This window comes from Chroicocephalus ridibundus, chromosome 23 (genome assembly GCF_963924245.1).
Source record: "Chroicocephalus ridibundus chromosome 23, bChrRid1.1, whole genome shotgun sequence".
In the NCBI taxonomy this organism is placed as follows: Eukaryota; Metazoa; Chordata; class Aves; order Charadriiformes; family Laridae; genus Chroicocephalus; species Chroicocephalus ridibundus.
Window position 1 is genome coordinate 1,201,913 of NC_086306.1, and position 25,697 is coordinate 1,227,609.

General features: G+C 46.9%; 1 protein-coding gene across 2 annotated transcripts in view; it reads right to left on the reverse strand.

Moving 5' to 3' along the window:
* ANTXR1 (ANTXR cell adhesion molecule 1) overlaps window positions 1-25,697 on the reverse strand; it is a 116,019-nt gene that overhangs the window by 17,393 nt on the left and 72,929 nt on the right. For both annotated transcript variants that reach the window (XR_010074013.1, XM_063358715.1), the window contains exons 15-17: window positions 18,507-18,602; window positions 17,838-18,005; window positions 9,781-9,861 (exon numbers count right to left, since the gene is read on the reverse strand). Coding sequence is in view for 1 of the 2 variants with exons in the window: in XM_063358715.1 (XP_063214785.1) it covers window positions 9,781-9,861; window positions 17,838-18,005; window positions 18,507-18,602 (345 nt within the window). In the remaining variant the exon portion in view is untranslated. The remainder of the gene's footprint in view (window positions 1-9,780; window positions 9,862-17,837; window positions 18,006-18,506; window positions 18,603-25,697) is intronic.

Here is a 25,697-nt window from a genome sequence, read left to right on the forward strand (position 1 = left end):
GCCTGACCGTTTAATGCCCCGTCCCACTACTCCAGAAGAGTATTGCTCTGCCCCAGCAAGAATTTTACACTCTCCCCCTCCTACGGCCTGATCCGCAGAGGCAGTGCCTGCTCCGGGCTCTAACGCGTGCATGCACACATAGGGTCAGTTTGGCCTGGAACTTTGCACCGCTCCTTCTTTGGAAGCCACACGGGAGATGTGCTGAGGGAGAATAAACTAGCAAGAAAAGTCACTCCTTGTGGTTAAAGGAGGATTTGAATTACATCAATGGATTATTCCAGCTGGTGTTGTAGATCTACTATTTAGCATTCAGATAAATTAGCACGACCGCATTGCCTCAGTGTTTCTCACTGTATCTGTCTATACTTGCTCTCGCCCCTTGCCTCAAACAAAGCCGAGATGCTGGTTTTATTTTACAACCGCCCAGCGCCTGGCACCATGGGTTTGATTTGAGCTGATGGCTGGAGCGTACGAGCACACCACTGTAACGAAGACAGAGCGAGGCCCCAGGCTATGCGGCATCACCGTCCCTCTCTTTTTAGTTTAGATTTAATTTCCTTCTATTTCAGCACTGTGTGGGGAGTGAGAAACGACTAGTTATTTCCCAGACAGGTTTTTTCAAGTACACAGCTTTCTCCACAAGACAGGGGAAGTCCTGGAAAGGAGACTTTGTTTTCTGAGAGTTTGAATTTGCCAGAAATAAAAAGACACGTTCCTCAAATGGCACAGCAGCCAATGCTAATCTCCTCTGTGAAATACCCAATTCCGTGCAGCACATTAAAAGTTTTTCAGGTTTTTTGAAAGCACAAGAACAGACAGAGAAGGAGGAAATTTGACTGTGACATGGTAATGATTCAGGCTGCTTTTTTCCTCCCCTGCATTTTTCAGACACAATGACGATTGCCCCCGCGGGGGACTGTCCCATGAACTGAGAATTACGGTCTGCTGAAACAGGTGAACTCCTGCCACAGGTGCCAAAGACGCCGTGCGGACAGACCCGGCAAAGCTAGCTCCCGGCGCCCACCGAGTTTCTTCTTGTAACACCTCAGCTTGCAAAAGAAAAATTAACTCTGTAAGAAACACTGCTGGACTTCTACTTTAAGCTACGTGAGAGCACCATACAGATCTAAAATGTACAGACCTGGACCTCCAGACGCTGAATCTCCGTGCCGTCCGCATCACGTTGTAACCCCCTGCACCCACAGGCCACTGTGCGAACCCAGCCACAAACCTGCAGACACAGCTGTCCCTGCCCACAGCCAGGGCTCCTGCTAATCCTTTACATTTATTACCGAGTTCCAACCACTTTCACAAATGCTTTGGGAAAGAAAATATGTTGGATTAGCCTCATTTAGAGGACAGGAAAAGCCTCTGAGAAACGGGAGGTGATTAAGGGGCTTGGTCAAGGTCACTCCGTGTGGCAGTGGCAGAGACTGGACTGACGCTAAGCTTCGACTCCAGTCTAGTGCCCAAACCTCCGATCTCCCTGCTGGCACTTGAGAATAGCCCACAAACCTCCAGCTCAGTTGGACACCTTAGATCTAGAATTACACTAGCAGGATGCAAATTAAAAGAGCTATCCTGCTGAAGACTTCCAGGCCGTTATTGGCTGGGGTAGGACAGCTCTTTGCCGTCCCCCGCCGCACAGCTGTGTAGAGGTGGGTCCCTGGTCAGCAGCGCTGGGTCGCGTGCTCCAGCGGTTCTCCAGAAATGCAGCGGGACTTCACAGGCAGGAGCAAGTCCTTGCTTTGCAGAATTGGGCCCTTCACAAAAACTAGGCATTTGGGATGAATGGCTGATATAATCCAGAGGGGTCATCTGAACTCCTTACTGCACAAAGCACTCACGGTGAAGCCAGAAATCAAGTTAATTTGAGGTTTTGGCGTTTCACTGCAGTATGTGCGATCGTAGGGCAGAGGGAGTTTTGCAAGCTTTTGTTGAAAACCGGTGCTTTTCTGTAGCGAAGATTCATGCAATTTGGCTGCAAATTTGTCTTATTTCATACTCTGACCGTTCTGTTTATATTAAGCTGGGTTTTTTTTATGTCAGCACACGCACACACACACATCCTTCCTTTCATTGCAAAAAGAACAATCGCGATTACTTTAATGGGGACATTGCCATGTATTTTGTAGCCTCATCCTCTTGTCGTAACTAACCACAATTTGTACCAGAACTGTGTCGCTGAGATCTAACAAGATATGAGCTTATGCGATTTCACCAGTAAATTTGCCAAACTGTTCTGGAAAAAGCTCCTCTCCCTTCAACTTTGTTAATCTAGGCAGGATACATCTTTACCTATAATTACACACGGTTTTGTTATACTTTTACTCCCTATTTACACTCATCTACATTTACCTATACGACACAAAAGGAAAATGCGATAATACAACGCAATAAAAATCTAAAATATAATTTGCCGCCAGATTGAGGTGTTCCTGGCCAAGTCTGAGTTTGACGCACATTTTAATAATCTCCTTATAAATTCCCGACAGAACAATGTTTATCAGGGAAGTGCAACTGACACTCCAAAGAGACACCAATTATTTGGATCCTGTGCTAAGTGACAATTCGCACAAATAAGCATTCCCTTACTCCACTATAAAAGCGATAAGGTTCTCTAAAAATACATATATTTTTGTACATCACCCCTATCTGGTGATGTTTTGAATGTAAAAATAACCTCATTAATGCTGACAGGAATGCGAACCTAGTCTCTCGAAAATGTGAGAAGACCACAGGAATCCCATGTGACTCTGACTTCCTTGTCTTATTGGAAACATCTGTGTCTGTTGGTAAACGCAGACCATCTCCAGGTTTGACTCCAAAAAAAAAAAAAAAGAATTTCACAAACTTTTTGTGCATCTCGGCCTCTCTGGGTGCACTTCAAAACAGGTCCCGAACATCCCTCTCTCTCCCTTTCACTTTGGGATAAAAGATGCATTTTTCAAAGCCTTCTGCAAACCAGACCAAAGTTTGCTCCTTGCAAGCGCAGAGAGGCGCGTGGCCAGCTGTTGCGGACACAACCCCACGCTATTCAGGACCTGCTGCTGATATCCAAAGCCATGGCTTTCATGGAGCTGTACTGTTCAAAGCCAGGTAAGATTCCGGCTCAGGCTGTTGCCACGCTACGGGCAGGAGTCCTTTCCCGCAGTTCTCCTTGAAGAGGTATCAGCTCTCTCTTGTCTGGAACCATCTAACCCTGGATCCAGCACTTACCGATCAGTTATTTCTAGAACTGTAGCCCTCGCAGTGAAGAACCAGACCTAGCACAGGGCAGCTCAACCTTGGTGGAAGGGGTCAGGGCGTGAACAGACAAGAGGCAAAGGGAAGGGATCGTCTGAGGTCACACAGAGCAGGAGGACTGGAATCTAAGCTTCAGGCCCCGCATTAGCCATTGCAATGTTTACGGATTGCAAATTTATTAGTCACTACCCTTGAACCAATGTCTTGTTATAGACTAATGAGATTCTTCAGGGCAGGGGACGTCTGTCTTGAGAATTCGTATGGTACCTAGGAAGCTGTGTGGGCTACAGCAGATAACCACTGACAATTAGTCAACACTGTTTGAAGCTGAATCCACGGTGCATTCTACGCAAGCAACCTTTCTGAACGGCTCAGCTAATGTTCTGGCAGTGGATAAAGTAACTGATTATAGCAAGGGATTACTTATATATGAAAATGATGTAACCCTGGGATTTGTCCAATTCCTTTTCAGGCTCCAAAGCAAACAGAGATGCCTTTCAGTTATTTTTCATCTGGCTTCACTTTTTTGTGTTGACCAGTGGGTGAATTAAAGTGCCCATTCAACAACACCAAGAGTCTGAATCTGCTTCCTTCCTTTCTTCAGGAAAGAGAAGGAAGGACGTACGAATGGCTTTCAGGAATTTCCTAGCTTTTAGGAATATCATATGGTCAAAGGCTCCTGTCCACAAATTTCAGGCTCCTCTTTACTAGCCATAAATTTTGCCTGCAAGGGTTTGAATATTTATCTAGCCTGAGAATGCACCACGTGGTAGGTTTTCAATCTGGTGGCTCTGTTCGAGGCTGCCGGTTACTGTAGGATGCTTTGCTAATCACTGCTTCTGTCATTCCCAGGACACATCCATGCTGTAAGACTGCTAGGGCTGGTAGTCTGTCGGTAGCTGGCAGCGTGGGTGTGCTGGGTTGCTGCTAAGTAACTCTGAAGTACTTACTCAGCTTGTGCCATGCAGTCTACGCTGGGCAGCTGCACGGTATGGTTGAAACTGAGCTAGTTAGTCTGAAACTCCTCTGGGTGAGCGCCAGGTAGACGAACCAGAGCACCCAGCCCAGCCTCCATCGCCCAGCAGTCCTGCAGAGCACCTGGGAAAGGCACGATGGGTGGCCTGGTCCCCTCTGGCAACAGCAGGCAGCACGGCACCCTGTGAAAGGATGGCATCGGGCTGAAGTCAGGCAGTCAGGGGAAAGCTGGAAAGCTGGAGCTGCCCTGCCTTGTGCAGCAATACCTCAAAGCCTTGCTTCTGACCGCCTGAAGCTGCCAGTCTCCCGCGACTGGCAAGGCTGGGTTTACACCAGGGCAGCAGGGCTGAAGTTTCCAACCAGCTGTGCCTCCACTTTAAAACCACACGACTGACTTGGGAGATGTCGATACCAGCTCTGACAAGCTGGGTAGAGCACTCCTTTACCTACGCTTCCCAGCAGAGCAGAACAGGATCAAACCTAAATTTGCCAGTGGACAGCTATGAAAGCCAGCAGACTTGCCACCATTCACCCACGCTGAAGATTTTGGTGAGGACCGAGTCTGTCCTTGCTGCAGCCCTGGCCCATGCTGCCTGGTCCAAAGGAGCTATTTAGAATCACAGAGAGAGGCCACAGGAATTTAGAGCTAGCTCACCACTGCCAAAACGACGCTTACAGCTCTTCCCCACCGGCTAATCTTTAGTGTTGGGAAGCCCTACACCAGAAACACGGGGCTGGGAGAGCATCGAGGTGTCTGTGTCCAGTCCCGTTCAATATATTCATCAGTGACCTGGATGAAGGGACAGAGTATCCCCTCAGCAGGTTTGCTGGTGACACAAATTTGGGGGGGGTGGCTGACACCCCAGAAGGCTGTGCCGCCATCCAGAGAGACCTGGACAGGCTGGAGATCTGGGCAGAGACAAACCTTATGGAATTCAACAAGGGCAAGTGTAGGGTGCTGCACCTGGGGAGGAATAACCCCCCGCACCAGCACAGGTTGGGGGTGACCTGCTGGAGAGCAGCTCTGTGGAAAGAGACCTGGGAGTCCTGGGGGACAACGGGATGACCATGAGCCAGAGATGGGCCCTGGTGGCCAAGAAGGCCAATGGCATCCTGGGGGGCATCCAGAAGAGCGTGGCCAGCAGGTGGAGGGAGGTCATCCTCCCCCTCTGCTCTGCCCTGCCCTGGGGAGGCCCCATCTGGAGCCCTGGGTCCAGTTCTGGGCTCCCCGGTTCCAGAAGGACAGGGAACGGCTGGAGAGGGGAAGCAAAGGGCTACCAAGATGATGAGGGGACTCGAACACCTCTCCTATGAAGAAAGGCTGAGGGATTTGGGTCTTTTTAGTCTGGAAAAAAGACGACTGAGGAGGGACCTTATCAACACTTATAAATACTTCAAGGGGGAGTGTCAGGAGGATGGGGACAGGCTCTTTTCAATGGTGCCCAGGGACAGGACAAGGGGTAACAGGCACAAACTTGACCATGGGAAGTTCCATCTTAACATGAGGAGGAACTTCTTTGCTCTGAGGGTGGCAGAGCCCTGGCACAGGCTGCCCAGAGAGGTGGGGGAGTCTCCGTCTCTGGAGACATCCCAAACCCGCCTGGAGGTGACCCTGCTCTGGCAGGGGGTTGGAGGAGATCATCTCCAGAGGTCCCTTCCAACCCCTGCCACTCTGTGATTCTGTGTGTGTGCATGTGCAGGGCGGCCATGGTGTGAATGTCCTCCACAGTGCTGTTCTTCAGCAGCTCCTGCACTAGGAATATCTAAACCTGTTGGATACAGCCAGTTGGCCTCAGTCTGCACGTCAGGTCAAGGAGGTGACGTGCCATATCTCAGAGCCCTGTGTAAAAGGCACCTTCCTCACACTAGCTGTCAGCCATCAGACATACCATATGCTTGGTGGTATTCCTGGCACGTGACCAGGTGTATAAATGTGTCTGCTCAGTGACCCAGTGCGCAGGCCGTGCATCCATCACAGAAGCGGTCCTGTCTTTGGACAACGAAGGGACGAAATGCTGTCCCTGTGAATGGTGTTGCAACCTGGAGGGATGCCAAGAGCCATGTCCCAGGCTGGATGAAGGAAATGATGAACAGGTTATTAAACTTTTATTACCAAACATCCACTTCAGAGGAAGGGCTGCGTTGATAAGTAATCCAGAGGCCCTCTCATTGTGATACTGGTGAAATGTCTCCAAGCTAGTGGCAGGGATTGGATCCAAGCTCATTAAAACCAGCCCTGACTTTCCGGGCAGGGGATTCCAGCCCCACAGTTGTTTGCACGGGTAGAAATTCCCCATCGTTTCAGTGTAACACATCCGATCCTTTTCTTTTGCAACACTGTCCTATGGAGACAAGTTTCATTTCAAAAAAGATTTTCTGCGGAATTGCTCCTTTTCCTTGATATTTTTTCTTGCAAGGAAATTGAACTGTTCACCCTGACTCAGGACTATCTGCATTGAAGCTGCAGTCCACACTGGCAGATGTTTCCCACAGCCGTCCCCATCGATTCAGCACTGACCTTCCCACTGCATTTCCAATCACGCCAACACGGAAATGTGTTTTCTAAGATAATATTTGATGTTTGCTGACCTGGAAGAAGCCACTAGCCCTAACGTAGCCTCAATCATGCAGCCTTTGTATCCTGAGGTTTAGACATGCATTTAACTTTCTCTTAGAAGAACAGTGACAGAGAGAAGAAAAGAGGGAGTTCGGCAGGAATCAGCTAGGGCTTAGGGTCTCATTATTTTGCGAGGTGCAAATTTTGCAACTATTTTTGCAACCTTTTGCTTTACTTTTTGACTAATTTGTCTCCCAGGGCACAGTTGTAGATTGTGGTAGTTCAGTTAACAGCAACAATGCTTCATTCCTTCCCAGTTCCTTGCACAGAAGCCTCTAAATGTTGTGAAGTCAACCTTCCCAACGTCCAGCTCTGGTAAAATCACTTTCGACATCTACAAAGGAGAAAGCGAGGTATGACAGACTAAAATCAGAATCCAAATCACGGGGAATGCCTATAGCGAGATGCGAGATGACTCAGAGATCTTAGAGCTGAACCCAGGTCTGGGTTTCTTAGATCTGAAACCCAGATTCTTCTCCCCGCTTTAAATCTGAAGCAGGGGAACAACCCCCGCATTTTTGCTGAACAGGGGAGGGGAAACCCTGCCCAATTATGCCATTTCAGCTGTGTAAACTAATGAATGTCATTTTAGTGTTTTACAGGGAGTTCTCATATTGGTTTTGCCGGTACTGTTGGGAGTGACATCACCCGGTAGTTATGTCAGTACTGTAAAGGAATAAACATAAACAGCTCACTTAAGTCTGAAAGTGATGAACAACATCAAGAGGGTCGCACACGGTTATTCAAAGACGACAAACGCTCAGGTTCGTAAGTTTGTTTACATGAAGGAAAACAAATGTTCTAAGAGCAGTCCACCCTCACAGAAAGTCCAAGAAGCACGTCGTATCTACACAGGGAAGTGCCCAAACGTTTGCAAGCCTTCCAGGAGCCAGCTGGAGAGAAACAGGTATTTTAGCAGCTGTAAGCCTGGGTGCATTTTCAGCCAGCTTCCCTTTGACACTAAATTATACTTGCACCCAAGTCAGAGATCCTTTCTAGCACGGCAGAATCATAAAGAGCTTAGTTCACTTTGAGCCTGGATCATCTAACACCTGCATGGGCCAATTCTGCTGTTGCTTGTGCCGACAGCGCACAGAACCGCACGTCTGAGAGACACGTCACCAAGAAGAGACGGAGCCTGCTGTCAGTCGCGCTAAGATAAATTGCTGCTAACTGTGTCGGCTTCACTTAAACTGCTCTCAGTTTTCCCTAGCATCTTCCACGTAAATAATCTTAGCTTGTTAAGTCAAAAAAAATTATGCGTGGAATAGGCATCCTGAATTCAAACCCTGATTTCTGTGGGAAAACTGCCAGGCATTAGCAATCTGTATGTTCTGACATAGTAAAATCCGTATCACACTCAGTGAAGATATTTTAGCAAGTCTTCCCCCTGAAGGAATAAAATATTAAACCTTTTTATTCATAATAGTCCATCGGTCCTGCGTTCAGTGGAAAACCTTAGAGGGAGCCAAATGTTACAGAACTATGATTCCCCACCCAAAAATTACATTGTTGTTTCATATGCAGTTGAGTTTCTTGAAGGCTTCACAATGCTACATATTTCTTATGCTTTGGGCCAAATAAATTCCTGAAGCAACTCCAGTCTCCTTTCCTGGTTTATGTCGGAGGTGTGTAAAGCAATGGCATAAGACATTAATACAAGGGGCATCTTTCGCCATGAGGTGACTATGGAGAGCGGCTCGGAGAGGTGTTGAATCTCCACCCTTGGAATGGGAACGGCCCTGGGCAACTGGGTGCAACCATCTAAATTGCAAGGGGTTAGGGGATGTCTAATGGCTACCCCAGGGCTTTCAATTCACCCAGGTTGCGTACCTTGAACACAGGCTAAGTTTCAAAGCTGAGGTGCAGCTCTCGCTCTCCCCTCCCAGCTGCACGTCCCTGCCTGTCTGCCGGGCGCTTGGAGCTGCACACGGGGTGTGCTGGTCATTCAGCGCTCAGCTACGTACCTCTAGAGACAGACCGGGATAACTTCCCTGCAGTTATTTAGGAAGCACCCAGATATTTAACTCCACGGAAAAGGAGCAGATCAGTGCCTTGGAGATGAGAGGTAGTTCTGTGGTATCCTGCTGTCACAGACAGCGTGATCCCTGGTAGGACTAGAGGGAATGGATTAAAACCAGAGATGGGATGACTCAGACTGGACGTTGGGAAGAAGTTCTTCACCATGAGGGTGGGGAGACACTGGAACAGGTTGCCCAGAGAGGTGGTGGAAGCCCCATCCCTGGAATTTTTTAAGGCCAGGCTGGATGGGGCTCTGAGCAACCTGATCTAGTGGGAGGTGTCCCTGCCCATGGCAGGGGGGTTGGAACTAGATGAGCTTTAGGGTCCCTTCCAACCCTGACAATTGATTCTGTGATTCCTGTAAAGTGATGTTAGTCTGTTCTCCTCAATGGCTTCTCTTTCCACCCATAAGCACACATTAATGTATAGAAATCTGCACAAACACAGTTTTTACTAGAAATATGTGGGAATGCTTCCTCCCTCTCACACAACAGTCCAAACCTCATTCTGCAAACTTTGCTTTGTAAAAGTGCCCAGGAAGTTTAAACTTATGTAGCAAAATATATATGTTGATGTGTGTTCACAGTTTTATTCCAGAATGTAGGATTTTAATGAATGAAAATATGCAGAAGTATTCCTTACGATTCATTAGAATTACTTCTGTAATTGAAAGCAGCTGTATTATCTAAGAGCAAGATTGTACTGGGCTCTTTGATGGGTGTATGTGTCACCACACCTGGACAGTTTTCATACTGGAAGCTGTCTCAGTCGACCTGCGCGAACTGCACTTGCAAACAAAGCTGAGAGACGTGACTGAATGATGCGAGTATCTGCCTTCAGTCCCACATGTAAAGGCAGTCAGGAACTTCAGAGGGGTTTTATTTTTCCCTAGCCGTAAAACATGTTTTGAGGCACGGTACCTTGTCTCCTGGCTGTGGGCGCATCACAGATACGCGGTCGTAACCCTTCCGCAGCAAGACCCAGAGAGCATCCAATTTCCCCTGCAATCAAAAGAAATAACAGTGTCATCTTCTGTGCAAGAACAAGCGTGCTGTGCAAAGTGCCGTGCGGGGACGACGCAGCTTAGACCTGCACATTTTTTACTCAGCCATTTGGTGTGATTGTACAAGATGCTGGAGAACAATGTTTTCTGTCACAGAAACTTGCTCCAAACTTGGTGCAAGTGCAAAGGAAGAGGCTTTCGGATGAGCAGTAAGTAGACATGTCTGACAGTCAACAGCATCCACGTGTCTAGCCTTTACATACTAATCTGAAAATCTCCAAAGGTAGTAGGTGACTTAGATACCTCCTGGGCTGAAGGAGTCTGATACCTACTCAGCTCCTGACATCATTGCTAGCAAAACGCTAAATCAATGCAGAAAGCGATCAGGTGGATTTATAGGCTGCGTTTCCTAACTATTCTGCCGCCTCCCCTGGCTGGCTGAACGGCTTCCCTCCAGCTCTAAGTGACCACTGTAGAAACAGAACTATCAAATAGTTTTGATTTATGTGTCAAAACAATCTGCTGGGGAGAACTGACTGACAAACCGTCTCTCCACACAGCCAAGCCAGCTGTGTCGCGGCTAGGCGCTGTGTAACAGCCCACTTGATCTTCCGTGTCGGCTACACGCTACCAAGAGAGCTTCAGGTTACCAGGTCTCTCACAAGCTCCCCAGTCCCACCCCAGGTGTCAGTTAACATTTGCATCTTTTCCAGGCAGTAACGCACATTTTTCAAAGCCGTCCGTTCGTCTGAGCTCTGTGTCAGCTGCCCTACAGCAGCTCAACCCATCGCACTGGTTTTGACAACTCGTTGTGTGGTCTCGGACCCAAACGCAGGTGCACAGACCCGGCCAAGTTTTTCTCAAAACCCAGCGTGTTGAAGTCTCATGTTGGCAGACAGTTTGGTTGCGATGTGGGGTCGGACCCTCCCTGCCGTTGCTGCAATGCTGCTCTGCGATGCAGACAAAGTGTTCAGGCCTGATTGAGATTCAGCAGCAATACAATACGTGTGTCAAGCCTGCGGTTATTTTCAAAATGAGCTGAAGGAGGCCAGAAGGAGCAGCACAGGGCTCTGCAATGTAGAAATATTCACCGAATCATCTCCTGTGAAACGCACATCTGCTGCCGAAGGATTCTCTGCTATATTCTAATAGGCTGGGGTTTCGCTTTCAAAATGGTTTCAGCTTCTGGGAGATCTGCAGAAGGGTTTACACAAGCACAGCACGTTGGCTGGCTCAGTGGAAGACTACAGAGAAGCTGAAGATTAATTTATCAAACTCTCTTCAAATTAACTTCATCTGACCCTTGGTCTGTCAAGTGCACGATACCCAGAGATTTGTAAAAATTTGAGAGGGTTAACAACAGACAGTATTTGTTAAGGTTTCCATTAGTATTGTTCTGGATGATACAAATGCTATCGTATAAAGAGCAGGCACCATGAGCAAAACCCCTGCCGCTAATATTCAGTAAAATTTATTGTATCTGCAGAGACAGAGAAAAGCTGCCGCGAGAACGCGCAAAGTTGTCCCTTGGTACAAAACTATTTCCTGCGGTCGAGAAGATCAAACCCGAAGACCCAGCTACCCCTGACTGGACTCAGAAACTCATGTAGGATGGTTACCTGCTTCCTGGGAATAAAGACTACAAAAATGCCATGACAGCAGAATTGCTTCGCGTAACCAGCATAGGACAAAATTAAGCAAATAGAAAGCTAAGCTGCATATTGCAGTGGAGGTGGGAAAAGAGCAAGTAGCTTCACTAGCAGTGAGGAAACTTGCTTTTCCGAGAGCCTAGCTCTCACGGCTGATCGTGAACTTCAGTGTCTGTGAGGGTGAGACCTTCCTGACAGCCAGGTCCTTCTGCGACATTGGTGCTCTGGTATCTAATTAAAGCCTCGATGCACTCAATGCGTACTCCTCCTTTCATGGGGACATAGAGTCTTTCTCTTTCCTTTTCAAGAAACCATTAGGGTCCTAATCCTCTTTGAGACCTGTATTCCTCAACCAGTGTGTGCGTCAAGCCAATGGTTCAAAGCTTCTTTGGGAGTTGGAGGGATACATGGGTGGAGACAGACACACGGAATGACTGCATAGATCTTGTTTCCACAGGATACTGGGGAAAAGACTTCCTAAGGTGAGAGCCAGGAAAGTCTGTTATTTTCAAAGGAAGAAGCAAGAAACTCCTCTGTCAGACTCTCCTGCATTTGGACAGCACAACCTCCTAGACCTAAGGGAAGCCACCCCTGTCTATCCCAATCCATCTTTCCCCCTACATCAGAGGTGGCTGCAGCTCTTCATCTCCTGTCTCCTCCAACAACTTAAGAAAGAAATACCTTTTTCTTCCATTTTTCCTTAGGAAACCAGAGGGAAAATTACAACTTTCCATGGAACAAAAAGTCCTTTTTAGTCCTAATTTCCAAGAGCCTACCAAGTTTTCTTGGGAAAAGCCAAGATCTCCATCTTTGGGAGTCTGACTGGAGCTTCAGGGTCTGCCTGAGACACCTGGGTGGAAGAGAGGGAAAGTGGATCATGGAAAGGATGATGCTGCCTGAAGAAATGAAAATGGCAACGCATTCACTTGGAAATACAAACACTTCTGTGCTCTCCAGTGGATGGGCTGTGTCTCTGCGTTTGGGAACTCCTTCGCAGTTGAAGCACAAGGTCACTTGGAGAAAAAAAAGATCTGGAGGCTTTGAGTCCTACTAGATATGAAGTCCAGAAAGAAGGAACAATCAGAGCAGATGACAAATGAAGGAGGGCACAGTTTTAGCCATTGCTTTAACATGAATATATTCTCGTGCTGAATTAATGGTTTAATTCAGCACTGTATTGACCCTGCTCTAGTGAACGACCCGATACCTAGACTGCTCCTGAGACCTGGTATCTGGTGGTGTCAGAGGCAGTTTTGTAAGCTGCCTACAAATCCAAGCTGCCTTTGGGCCCCTTCTAGCAGGGAGGCTGTCCCATGTCAGCTTTGTAAATAGAGACAGAAGACACAAAGGCTAGAAAATGTGCCAGGGTCACACAGCTTAATAAATGCTTAAGTAGCCTCCACTTCGGATTCACCTGAGGTTTCTTTCTGAGACCACTAGTTGTTGCTTCAGCCTCAGCCTTGGGGCAGGTCCTGCATGTGAGTTTTTGTGGATGACCAGTGAGTTCAGCCTTGTCTTGTGGTCCTTTCTGCATTGCTTTTTAGAGACTGATGGCGGTCCTTTTCAAGTCAAACAAGTACTATAAATGCTCTGGGGAGGACGAACAAAGGAGAGGAAGCTAGGTAGATAGATAGATAAAAGCAGAGGTAAAAATAAAGGTAGGAGGAAAGCTGCTAACCAAACCAAACCCTACAGAGCTGCACAGCTGGCTGTAGCAAGGGAGCATGTCCTGAACCAAATTAAAACAAAAGGCACGGGCCTTTATGATCCTTTACTTGTACGTACATTTTGTGCTGCCTCCCCCTGTGTCAGACGAACTGAGGATTTGCTAAGTTTCTTAAGAAGTTTTCAGACTTGTCATTCTCCTTAGATTATTTTCACTGGCCTTTCATACTGTTGAAATGATATTTTAAAAGCGGGATAATCCAGTTGGCATCACGCTAAGAAGTACCAGCAGCAATTAAGAATGATAACAATAATAATAACAACAATCTGTTAAGTGTCAGTAGCCACATTTGGTAGCAAGTAAATCCCTGGAGCATTTCAAAAAGTGATCTCTCCACTCTCAGCTGTCTACCTGCCTCATAGCTGTTACTCTGGGAAGACTAACGAAGAGGGAAGAAAGACCTCCATCAGACAAACTGGCAAAAGGCAGAACACTAAGTAAAGGCTGGCTGGCACTTGTGCTGCATGGAGAACTGGAGGCCTGTTGGCCAGCAAGATGACTAGCCCGAAAATGTGCATTTCCTGGCTCTTTATCAGATTCAAGCTACCTTGATTCACTGTTTCTGAGATTTAATTCCTTGCCCTCCTCCTTTACCAATGATTTTTTTTTACTTAAGTAGCTTGTTACATGCATATTCGCCTACTTTCCAAAGAGGTGTTTCAACCAGTCCAGTGGAGTGTGTGGAAGTTTAACATCTGCTTTAACCAAAGGAGCCGAGTGCACTTGGAGCATGGGGATAAGGGAAAAATTAAGATGAGAACCAGGAGACATTTCCTACGGGTGAGGTCTGATAGTCTGTGAAATATTCCCCCCTGAGAAGTAGTGGACGCCTCTATGCTATTTTAAAAACCAGACTGGAAAAAGCAGTGAAGAACAGATTCAAGTTAGCAGTCCTGCTTTGGCTGAGAGTACAGACCCAATGACCTACCACGCTGTCCCTCCTCACCTCCCTCTGCCTGTTGTGACTCTCTGATTGCTTCCCTGCAGAAAACAACGCAAGTTCATCTTCATATGCTCAAAGGACTTGGGGGTGCTGGTAGACGAGAGGCCCAACATGAGCCGTCAGTGTGCACTAGCAGCCCAGAAAGCCAGTCGTATCCTGGGCTGCATCAGGAGAAGCATGGCCAGCAGGTCAAGTGAGGTGATTCTCCTCCTCTACTCCACTCTCATGAGACCCCCACCTGGAGTACTGCATCCAATTCTGGAGCCCCTACTACAAGAGAGATATGGACGTGCTGGAACATGTCCAGAGAAAGGCCACGAGGATGATCAGAGGGCTGGAGCACCTCTCCTGTGAGGACAGACTGAGAGAGGTGGGTTGTTCAGTCTGGAGAAGAGAAGGCTCCGAGGAGACCTTATAGTGGCCTACCAGGATCTTAAGGGGGCCTACAAGAAAGCTGGTGAGGGACTTTTTAGGATGTTGGGTAATGGTAGGACTAGAGGGAATGGATTAAAACTAGAGATGGGTCGATTCAGACTGGACGTTAGGAAGAAGTTGTTCACCATGAGGGTGGGGAGACACTGGAACAGGTTGCCCAGAGAGGTGGTGGAAGCCCCATCCCTGGAAGTTTTTAAGGCCAGGCTGGATGGGGCTCTGAGCAACCTGATCTAGTGGGAGGTGTCCCTGCCCGTGGCAGGGGGGTTGGAACTAGATGATCTTTAAGGTCCCTTCCAACCCTAACAATTCTATGATCTTCAGGACAAGATCTTTTGCCAAGCGTGCTGATGAATTTTGCCAATTTTGCTAATTCCTTACTGCACAGTGAGAGTCACAGCAGGAGCCTTGCTTCATAGGAATGATCCCCTCTGGTTTTGATGAGTGTTCACGATTACACATGAGGAAAGTGTTGGATACAGCTGTCCCATCTGCATACACTGTCTTTTTGGGTGCAGTTCAATAAGGGGCGTGGTGGCAACTCATAATTAGGTAAATTCTTGTCCACAGACAGATTCAGGCTGCTAAATACTATCCAGATGTGGAACACCCCAAAGGTATGGAAGTATTTGGATATGGGGGTCTTGGATTGGAACTGTCCTTACACTGTGTACAATTGGAATGGTAGATAAGAGAGATATTTCTAAAGGAATTAATAATATATATCACCCATGAGATACTCCTAATATTGTAGGCCCCCTTATAACTGAATTCTTGCTGTTCCGAAGCAAAAGCTGTTCCTAGTCATAGTCAGAACTGAACTCGAACCCTACATACATTGAATCTTTTCTCCAAGTCTCTCTTGAACTTTGGAGAATTTCCAGGTGGGACACAGATCTGCAACAAACTTGACTCCTCTGTTCAGAACTCACTTCCTACCGTGCCAAATAAACCCTGAAAATTAACTGCCAGTCTTCTGAGGCTGTAATCCAACAGCGTGAACTGGTGAAGGAAGAGGGAAGAAACTCAGCAGTACCTCCTATGGGAAAGGACCCAGCTCTCAGGTAGTGATCTCAGGTTGTTGTACCCACATGGACTCCAGCTGCTTGAGCATGAATTCAGGGCTCTTTGTGCTAAAATCAGTGTTTTTGTCAGCTCCTCGGTGGTTAGAGTATAGCTTTGTGTGCTGTGAAGCCTCCTGACTGCAGCATGCAAAAAGCAACTGAGCTGCGTCTCTCAGCTGGATGAGGTCATTTCCATGAGCACACAGCAGGAGCGAAAAACCTCCTGGATGGGACAAGTGTGTTTTACAAATGCTTTGCACTGGTGCAAAATGGCAATGCAATGCATTTAGGAACAAAGGAGTAGCTACATGGGATGGAGCTTACTGCGTTCCCCACCCTGGACTGACAACAGCTGACTCTCTAACCTGTCCCACTGTGGGAAGGAACAACCTTCATGAAGATGTGTTGAAGTCATTATAACACAATTGCAAATGACTTGTTGGTAGATTATGTTTATTAGATGATAATCTTTAAGGGGGAAAAGAGAGAGGGCACTGGACCAAATCTTCAAAGAGGCTCACATTTCCATATACTCTGGAAACCACTCTGCCTCCCTTGTGCATCCTTGCCATTCCCATCACTGGATTTGAACCAGCTGCAAGATCAATGACTGAGGAAAGTCCAAACACGTGACTTACCCAAATTCCTATGGCCAGTGCTTGGAGCTGATCAGTAACAAGATACAGCGGAGGGAAAGCTGGGTGCACTGCAGTGTAATGTATCTGCATTGCAATAACTCGGGTAGCAGAATATGTCTGACTAGATTGACTGCTACTGGGGAGGAAGAAAACAGCAGAATAAACCCTCTAATTTCCAGCGGTGAGGCCCTTCCCCGTTCCCCAGCATAAATGTCAAGGCGAGCTCTATACACCAAAAGGTTTACTAGACGTGCTACGCACACCCTCTTTGCAGACTATGTGCAGATACATTGCCTATAGAGGGTGTCTAAGACCCTAAGGAGCATCTCCACTCTTCACAATGAGATTGAAACTCCCGTGGTGCCAAGTTTGCACTTGGATATGAATTCAGTCTTTTTGGAGACTGATAAACAACTACAGTGCTGCTACAAATAGCCCCAGATTGAAAAGAGACAAGAAGGTTATTGGCATTTCCCCAGAGTCCCACCTGAGAAATAGGAGTGAGGGATTTATTTTTTTTTCCTTTTCATTAGAGTAGTTCTACAGCAGTTAAGCTGTCCTCCTTTCCTGAGGGCACCTTAATTTGTCCTGAATGTAGAAGATCAGCTTTCTGACATTGCAGTACCCTCATACCACGCCCTGGAAGAAGCAACTGATATCTGTTTTGTGTGGTTTGTTTCTCTTAATCCAAGAGAAACATTCACATGTGCAACGAAGAGTTCTGCTGCAGTGAAGTACTCAGTTGCTTGCTCCTTTCCGTTTTGTACGCTGCCAACCATTTGTATTAGTGAAGACAAACTGAGGGACAGCTGCCTGCCCTTGGGACAGATGGCAGAGAAGGAGAGTCTTCCCAGTTCCCGTGAGCGACTGTTGCGTAGCTTTGCATCGCATGCGACCTGTTATCAGTGGGAACTTGACCTTCCACATCCGAGGCACTCCGATTCAGCCAAACACTTCTTGCAGGGCACCCCCTCCTTGCGGGGCCAGCACGCTGCCCTGCAGCAAGCCTGGCCCTGTGACCCACGCCTGCTGGCAGACATCCATCTGCTGCGCTGCAATCCTCGATCTGCCGAGGACAACGCTCCCTGGTGAGGTTTACCAGCAATTTTCTTCCTATTTTCTCCCTTCTTTCTAAAGAAAGAGGATGCTATTTATTCCCTATGTCTTAGGGAATACGCAGTGTGGACTAAAGGGCCTGCCCTTGGAGGTGCTGCCGAGTCTCTAAGCACTTCGCAGAAGCTAGCTGCACCACCGGAAAGGATTGGGATCCTATTCTGGTCTAAGAAAGCAATGCAATCCCAAAACCTCATCGATCTGGTGGGAAATTCCCATTGCTCCCTGTGGCTCCTCTCTACAGCACCTCCCCAGGCAGGCGTTCAGTGGGACTCCCGCATGCACAGCTACTCCAGCAGCATCCTGAGATCACAGGTTTGTGGACAGTTCTACATCTTGGCCTGAGACGTGAAAACAATACAGATCTCCTGGAAACATCCTACGCAGTACAACACTGGGCTGGACTTACCTTGATTGGAGAGTACCACTTCCGAGGAGAGGAAGGCCTGCGCATGTTGTTCGCAAGGTTCCTGGGTTCAGGGAACTCGTATTCCTGTTCTGGCATCTTGACTCTGGCATTCTTGGCTTTCTCTAGCTTAGCGCCTTCTTCTGTGGAGCCCTTTTCTCCCCAGCGCACCTGAAAAGATGGCATCAGGGCATATTACCACAGTAGCTGCTGTAAAGAGTTACATCCCTGCTGTAATAACTAGACCCTCGTTTGTATTTACCCAGTGTCCAAATCCAAGGTGAAGAGCGAGCCACAGGCTGTAAAGCTTATTTCTAGACTAGAGCTCAAACCTTAAACTTCTCCTCCTCTGTGATTTATGAGAAATGTGAGAGTCAGGAAGGTTTTCATAAAAACTGAAAAGATTTCCTTGTAATTTGTATGGCAACATTGCCCCTGTATCCCAGGCTTGGGCCAGGATCTTACTGTACTAGAAGAAAAAGATGGTCTCAGACTTCAGGAATGTTTGGCTTTCAAATATTCCTATAGAACAACAATCTGGCCTCAGATGGACAAAAAAGCTTAAAGAAGTCTGTGCCTATCTCCTGAGTTTCTTTTTGGGTAAATTGCAGGGGATATCACAGCTCAATTCACAAATAAGATATTCTAATACATGAACTGGTATCTATTTACCTCCATTCGTTTGATGCCGCCAACTCCTCGTCCACCATAATAAGAGGCATCTACTGTTGGCCATTTCTTCTTTGGAAGGCCATCATCATCTTCCTCCTACAAAACAGAAGAAAGGGGTTGCGCTGTTAGGAAGCAGACGAGAGATGGAAAGGAAGGAACAGTCACAGGCCAGGTGGTCCTTTGAGCCCGCTAGAGCCAGTGCAGTCAAGGTTCTGGTCTCTCACTGGTTATTTTCCAGAGGATGTACACTCATGAGAAGAAAATGTTTCATGATATAAACACCACCACCACTTGAAAGGTACAGTCCAGCTCCAGCAGGAATGCGACTCTTGCCTTTTTTCCTTTTTAGTTTTTAAGGAGACTCTGTCTTTCATCATCATCATCAAATTCAGGGAAGTAAATTGTTTCCAAGTTGCAAAATCATTGCAGCAACCACCAAAGTGGCAACCAGCATAGCTCAAGAGCGGGGGTCTTCTGGCTGCAAGTCTGGCCAATATGCTAGCCACCAGTGACAGTGGCAGGGACTTAGCTCTTCCCCATCCCTTCACTGCGATTAGGGTGGGAACAGCTGCTCTGAGGAGCGTTCTCTGACTCATGGCTCCCCACATGCTGGAGGAACCCTCCAGGGCCCAGATAAATCACTGTAGTTCCAATTGGACAGAATCGGGGTAAAGCAAGAAAGCAAGCAGGTCAAATTTGCTCCCGAGTGAAGGCAAATTAGGAGTATGTTCGGAAACAACCCCAGCGTGAATGCCCAACACAGAGATGAGGGGTTTTGAGATGAGCTGGCCAAGTGTAATAGGATGGAAAAGTCTAATGGAAAAGTTACAAGAATGGAATTAGCTCCTATACCGAACTTCTGCCTCTGCTGGGGAAGTCCATGTGGCTTCAGTGATTTTCACGGGCCTATGCCAGCAGGAGTCAGGCCCTGTGTGAGAAATGAGACTTAAACTCTCTACAGATTGGATGTGTTCTACCCTTACGTACTGCAGGCCACAACCCTGGCCTTCACGATGATGTTCACATATCACCAAATTAACAAATCAAGAAAATCTCCTTAAGTTTATTTAAAATGAGTCTAGCTAAGGTTCTATACATTCCATATTCTTTGTTGCACTATATAACAACTCCACATGTGCTCTGACCTACGTAGTGCCTTTCCCTTTAATTTCTACAGTTCAGGCTGTGAACTGGCAAAGCAGAAAAGCAGAGTTCATCAAAAACGTGAAGTATTTCCTGTGAAAAATGTGGAGAGAAATGAAAAATGGTCCCTCTCTTTTTTCTTTCTTTAATTTTTCACAGAGATTTGGCAAAACTCCAAAACTTAGGAGCTTTCCAAAACTGGAAAAGCCAAAAATACTTTGAAATTGAACTCCCCAGTAGGAAAACTGAAAAAACGGGGGAAAAAAATCCAAGACAAACTATGCTTTTCATGTCAAACAAAAACATTGTTGTTTTTCCAAATACAAATAAATTCGGCTGCAAAATTTGTTCTGATCTAAAGGAAGAGTGAACAATTGAGTCATAAATACAAGGTTCCTCTCCTTCATAGCTGACCTCTTTCTCTCCCTGGTTAGAGCGGCTGAGGCTCTTTGCTGCAACCTAAGAACTTAATATCTCCGCATGAAGTTTTCCATGAGGACTTTTTTAAAAAATTGGAATCAGAGCCATCTAAATATTTTCCTTCAGCAATTCTCTTTCTCTCTCTCTTCAGTTTAGCACAGACTGGACTTCTCACAACAGGAAATACCAAGGTTTAGGAAATCTTCCCCACAAGCCCTTAAAAGCCCTGCGAGTCACTTCAGTCTAAGGCAGGAGCGTTTCTGCCAGAACAACAGAAACAGCACACGCACAAAAAGACAACAGCGGACACTTGAAAAACAAAGGAGTCACAAGCTTCCTTCAGGATGAGTCTGTTTACATGTTTTGAAGGGCGCAGGAGGTTTTGCAACACAAGCGAAAAAAAAGCCCAACCAGCCCCACCAGTGATGTCCTACACACTTGGCAAATACGCTCACAACACACGTGAGTAGCCAGAGGAAAGCAACTGGAAACGCGGGGGTCGGGGTAGGAGACCGCAGGAAAACGAGAAGGAAGAAGCGCACAACCCCCGCGTCCAGCATCCCAGCTCACTGCCACATTCACAAGATCTGAGCCAGTAAAACAGGGCTGAATTCTCACATCCTGACTCAGTTACGCCCGTATTTTTCTACACTTAGCTACTATGGGGGTTTTGCCTGAAGAAGAACTGCATAAGGAATGTCAGCTCTGACACAGCAGCAGTATAAAAAAACAACCCCGGAAAACTCAAGTGCATTTAAGGATGGTGGAAATTGACTGTACAGAACTTGGCATCTTTCCACCCCCAAAATCTGCTTTAGATGGAGCTAGAGTTTCTTTTAAAAAATAAGAAGCAGGACAGAGCTACATTTCACGGTCAGAGATCCAGATTCGTAACTGCTGGATTTCAGAAAACAACGATCCGTGTTTATCTCCGAGTCCATGCCGGGCTCTGGATACTTTGACCCTGACCTGAGGGAACCTCATCTGTGGGTAACGCGAGGATAATTCAGGCTCCGCTAGGCGTATCTGAACCACTCAGGGCGAGAATTCAAACTGAATTTGGCCAGATATAAAAAAAGTTTGGACAACCGACCCCTCTCCCTGCCCTTATAATTGTTTTCACAATTGTCTCTGCAATGCCTGAATCTTGTCAGAATTCAGCATTTACAGAGAGCTCTGCCTGCACCAGGCGCTGCAAGACATGGGACAGTCATTCCTCCAAGTTAAGACATGTTACCATCGAATTTTACAGCCGAGGAAGCATGGAGGTGCATACACTGTCCTCAAGGCTCCTGGCCCCTTACTGCCTCTTTGTTTTCTCCCAAGGCCAGGCTCATTTCCAAATTGCATGGCCACCTCTCAGACGCAGAGGCGTTGCCACACTTTGACGACACCTTGCTCGGTTCTCAAGAAATATTTCCTCCCTGCTGCGGCAGGTTTTGCTTGTTACGTTATGCTCTGCTAGGCGTCTAAATCGCAACTGCACAAACTCTGCCTGCTCTTAATCGTCCCTGAGCAGTTTTGCAAGAACATTGCCTTGGTTTCTCTCGTAACTTTGCCTGTCACTGGCCCAAGCCTGCAAACTGTTGTCACAAAGCACTCCCAGGTCACAAGAGCACCTAAGATGCTCTTCTGGTGCTCTACTAAGGAGCAGGCTGAAGAAAGAGCTCAACTCTCATGAGGCACCAAAAAATCCACATACGACCTTATCCTCAAGGCATAAATGCTTAGAAAACCAGCCTTTGCTGGTCGTACTGATCACAGAAACTCCTAGTTTATCTAGGGTATAGATTCTTAAAGGCCCTGCCTGAAGTTACATCCTCCAAGTGCAAAGCGGTGCATGCGCATGCTTAGGAGAGCCCCCGTTTTGATGAAGAAAGGATGTCGAGTTATTCATACTCTCTAGCTCACACACTGAGCTATGGGGAAGATGAAGTGAGGTCTTATAAGGTCATGGGAATTAACACTAGTGCTCCCATTGCAGCTGTGATGTGATTAAACCCAACTTTCGCAGCCTCTATGCTAACAGAGTTTGCTTTCCTGGGACTGTCTAGATATTTCACATGAAATTTGGCTATTACACCTTCACGGTGTAATACCTACACCTCATCTGTTGCCAGAAACATCCCAAATCTTTTTCTTCTAAATGCTTGTCTCTTGAAAGGTTCCTTTTCTCCTCCTCCTGTATTTCCGCAGCTCACTGTAGAAGGGGAGTAAAGGGGAAGGAAAAGAGCTGGCATACCACTGTGACCTGGCTTTATTTCAGGAATAACAGAATACATTTCCTGCCTTGGTGTCTACAAAAAACTTCTATCAGATCCTTTCTCTGGAGCTTACTTTGTTATCTCCCCAGCAAGGTTTTTCAGGAAGAGATGGGGAAACAATTTGGAAAAGATTAATAAACACCAGTAAGTGAGGGTGCAAGCAGCGCCCCAAGCAGGTGAATCCCTCTTAGCCATTCTCTGGCCTTATGCATGTTCAGTGGTGGGAGAAAGAGATTAGTTCACAAAAATCAAACTGGTTCAAGCCGAACAGGTGGTTTCATCTGTTGGCTTAACAGTAACTGCCATGCAGTGAGTTAAATTCCTCCTTTTCACGCTGGCCTCCCATGACAGTGATAATTACCTTCAGCATCTCATGACTGTGCTGCTGAATGGTCCTTTCTCTCCACGACTTTCTTGTGTGTGCTTGCTTTGGTGTATGTGGGTAAGACGACAACAGACATAAGAATTATCCAATTACAGGCTGGTTGGTGGCTTGGCTCTGGTGCCATGCCAGGGGTGACTGCGGAACTCGGGTGATAGAAGAGCATGGAAAAAATGGGTCTGAGTGATGAGGAAAGGGCACGCTCTGGTCATCCGGTAATCTGCCTGGTTCTGACAGATTTCAGGGAACTCTCCCTGAATCCCTTCTGCAGGAGAAAGTGCTGCCGTGACAGAAAACGAAGATACAGATGCGTATTTTAGCATTGCCTAGTCTCTGTTTATAGGGCAAGGAAGCAATGAGAAGAGAGGGTGCCCCTTGGGTATACTCTGGAGGGCTCCAGCTTATGCCCTCTGACTGCAGTCAGAGTCTGTCCTTCCACGGGACTGACTAGCTGCAGACCTCTGGCAGGGGTCAGGGAGTGCACAGGAGATTGTTGGAAGCTACAGAGCCCTGCAGGTTGGGGTTGTTTGATGTAGAAGATGGGTTACTATAGTGAGAGCCAGCTTCAGCCTCATGGTAAGCTCCTGGTCTGAGTTCAGTAAGAGACATTCCAATAAGCCCAGCCTGAAGGTGATGGGCCGCATGAATAAAAGCAGCTGTGTCTTCCTCCAGCAGGGATAGAAAAAGCCTTCCTGTCCACTGGAGGTAGAAGAATGTGGTTTTGATCCACCATCAATGACTAATCACAGGCCAGAAAGGTGCTCACTGGCTCCTCGAGGCATTCACCTCTTCCGATTGGCATTAACTCAATCTTTCCTGGCTGTAAGTAAAACCATCTGTCCTTCATCTGGGCTTAACCTCCTCCAGGATCCCGTGCTGTTCTGAGGAGCACAGCGGTAAGTTGACGACATTTGCAATTTCTGAATGAATTAATTGGAAGTTTCTAGCCAATAATGATTTCCTTCACCAACAGCGAGCGTGTCTCCAATATGTCTCTAAAGGCCTTTAAAGCAGAGTTCAATAAAACCTTTGGCGGGTTTGACAGCAATGCTACTTTCCCTTCATTGTTACAGTATAATGCATTCTCCTTGCAGCGCAAAGACATATGGGCCTCGGCTCCCAAATCTGCTGATGCAAGAATTCCTCTTAGCTTTTTTTTTTGCCAAGATTTTTTGGGAGAAGAAAAAAATCGTACTGCAACTGTAACGCTGCTGCTTAAGGGATTAGCGCTCTTCCACGCTGGAGACGAGCAGTTGCTAGGTTTTCTGCAAGGGAGAAAGCTATCTGCATCAACTAAGAAAAAATGGATTGCAGAATATCAACTCCACCTTCTATTTGTTTTCAGCAAAGTAGAAAATCTGGAGTGTCCAACCTTCTGTGAAAACATCATACTCCTGCCAATCCCGTTCTGTGGACCAGGCTCTATAAGAGTAAATGGCACCAATAAAATGCATCTTTTCAGAACTTCTGCTATTTTTCCACTAGCGGGAAGCTCTTCTGTCGGGGAAAAAAATGCACAGTACAAGTCATAGCTTCAAGCTTTACCCATTTTTGAGTGCTGCTCTGATGCTATACGGTTTCTTAAACAGTATAAACTATATTTTCCTTGCTAAGACACCTTTGGCTGCTAATTGTATAAGATGTTGTATAATTGTGTAAGATGGCTGTAGGATAACCGAGTATTGAGCTTAGGGGGATGTGCTCTGGTGGAAAGTACGTGTGAAATGATACCACCGCCCCAGTCCCTACAATGCTGGCACACTGTTGTAACCAAAGCCCCCCCAAGCCCAGGGTCCCGAAACAGGACGAATAATAGCCAAAAGATTGCACAGCTCTCCTCTTGCATTAACGGGGAAGCAGGTAAACTACAGGCACAAGATGAACGCGATTTTTCAAGCACCGCGCAGGGCCCTCCTCTGGGTACAACCAAAGCCCGGACAAGTCTGCGTTTAAAGCTGTCATCCACGGGGATCAAGCCTGAGAGCAGGCAGAACAACCTTCTGCTTTTGTACGAGGAGGATTTACCCCCCGTTATCCACAGTACAAGACCAGGTTAGTTTAAAATAAAAAGCCAGTGGCAAATACATTGCTAAAGGGAAATTGTGAAACGGACAGATGAATTGAGGACTCTTACATCCAAAGAGCTGCACAGACTGTTCCTCTCTGTCAGAGTAAGGGCCAAGAGAAAATATAACAAGTCCAGAAATATCTTTACACCAGCTTAACTAAACTTAACCTGAGGTAAATAGAACTGGTCTGGCAAATATAACTAGTTTATTTTGCAGCAACTGATCTGCTTTGCAGCACTTACTGGTTTGATAAAAGGCTTCCTTATATGTGAAGCACACTTTCCCTCTTAGCACAGAGATGTAATTTCCCCTTCCAGTCCTTGGCCAGTGAGCCAGCATTCCAGAATGATGTATTTCAATTAATTTCAGCAATTGAATCCCTTGGCTTGGAGGAATGTGCGATGCAAAACAGAGCACGTGCAATTTTAAGTTAATATTTTCCTTTTCATTCAAGAGGATAGAAGCTAACAAAGCTAGGGGGTTTACCCAGAAATGTCTACTTAGGAAAATAGGCCAGATGCCCGTGTATAGAGCCATGGGGAGCACTGGATCCCTTGGGTCCAGGAACGTTCAGATTTGGAGTTTTGCCTCTGGCTTGTTTTGAAGTGACACCAAGATGGAGGTTCTAGTACTGGCCTTGGCTTCAGCTGCCCTCAACTATTTCTCTGCGCTCAGTGCAGGCAGAAGGTAGGTTGGATCCCACCTCGGAAGTGTGGCAGAGGACTGAGCCTTAAAGGCGTCCGCCTGCCTTGGCACAGAGAACGCTCACTGGGCCGGACTGTACGGAGACCACAGAGAGGATCATTTCAGCAAGCTTTTCCATTTGCAAGCTGAAGCAGGCAATGAATTTGTCTCCAGATGCAATAAGCAAGGCGAACCAACCAACCAAATCACTCTGAGCACAGATCTAAGT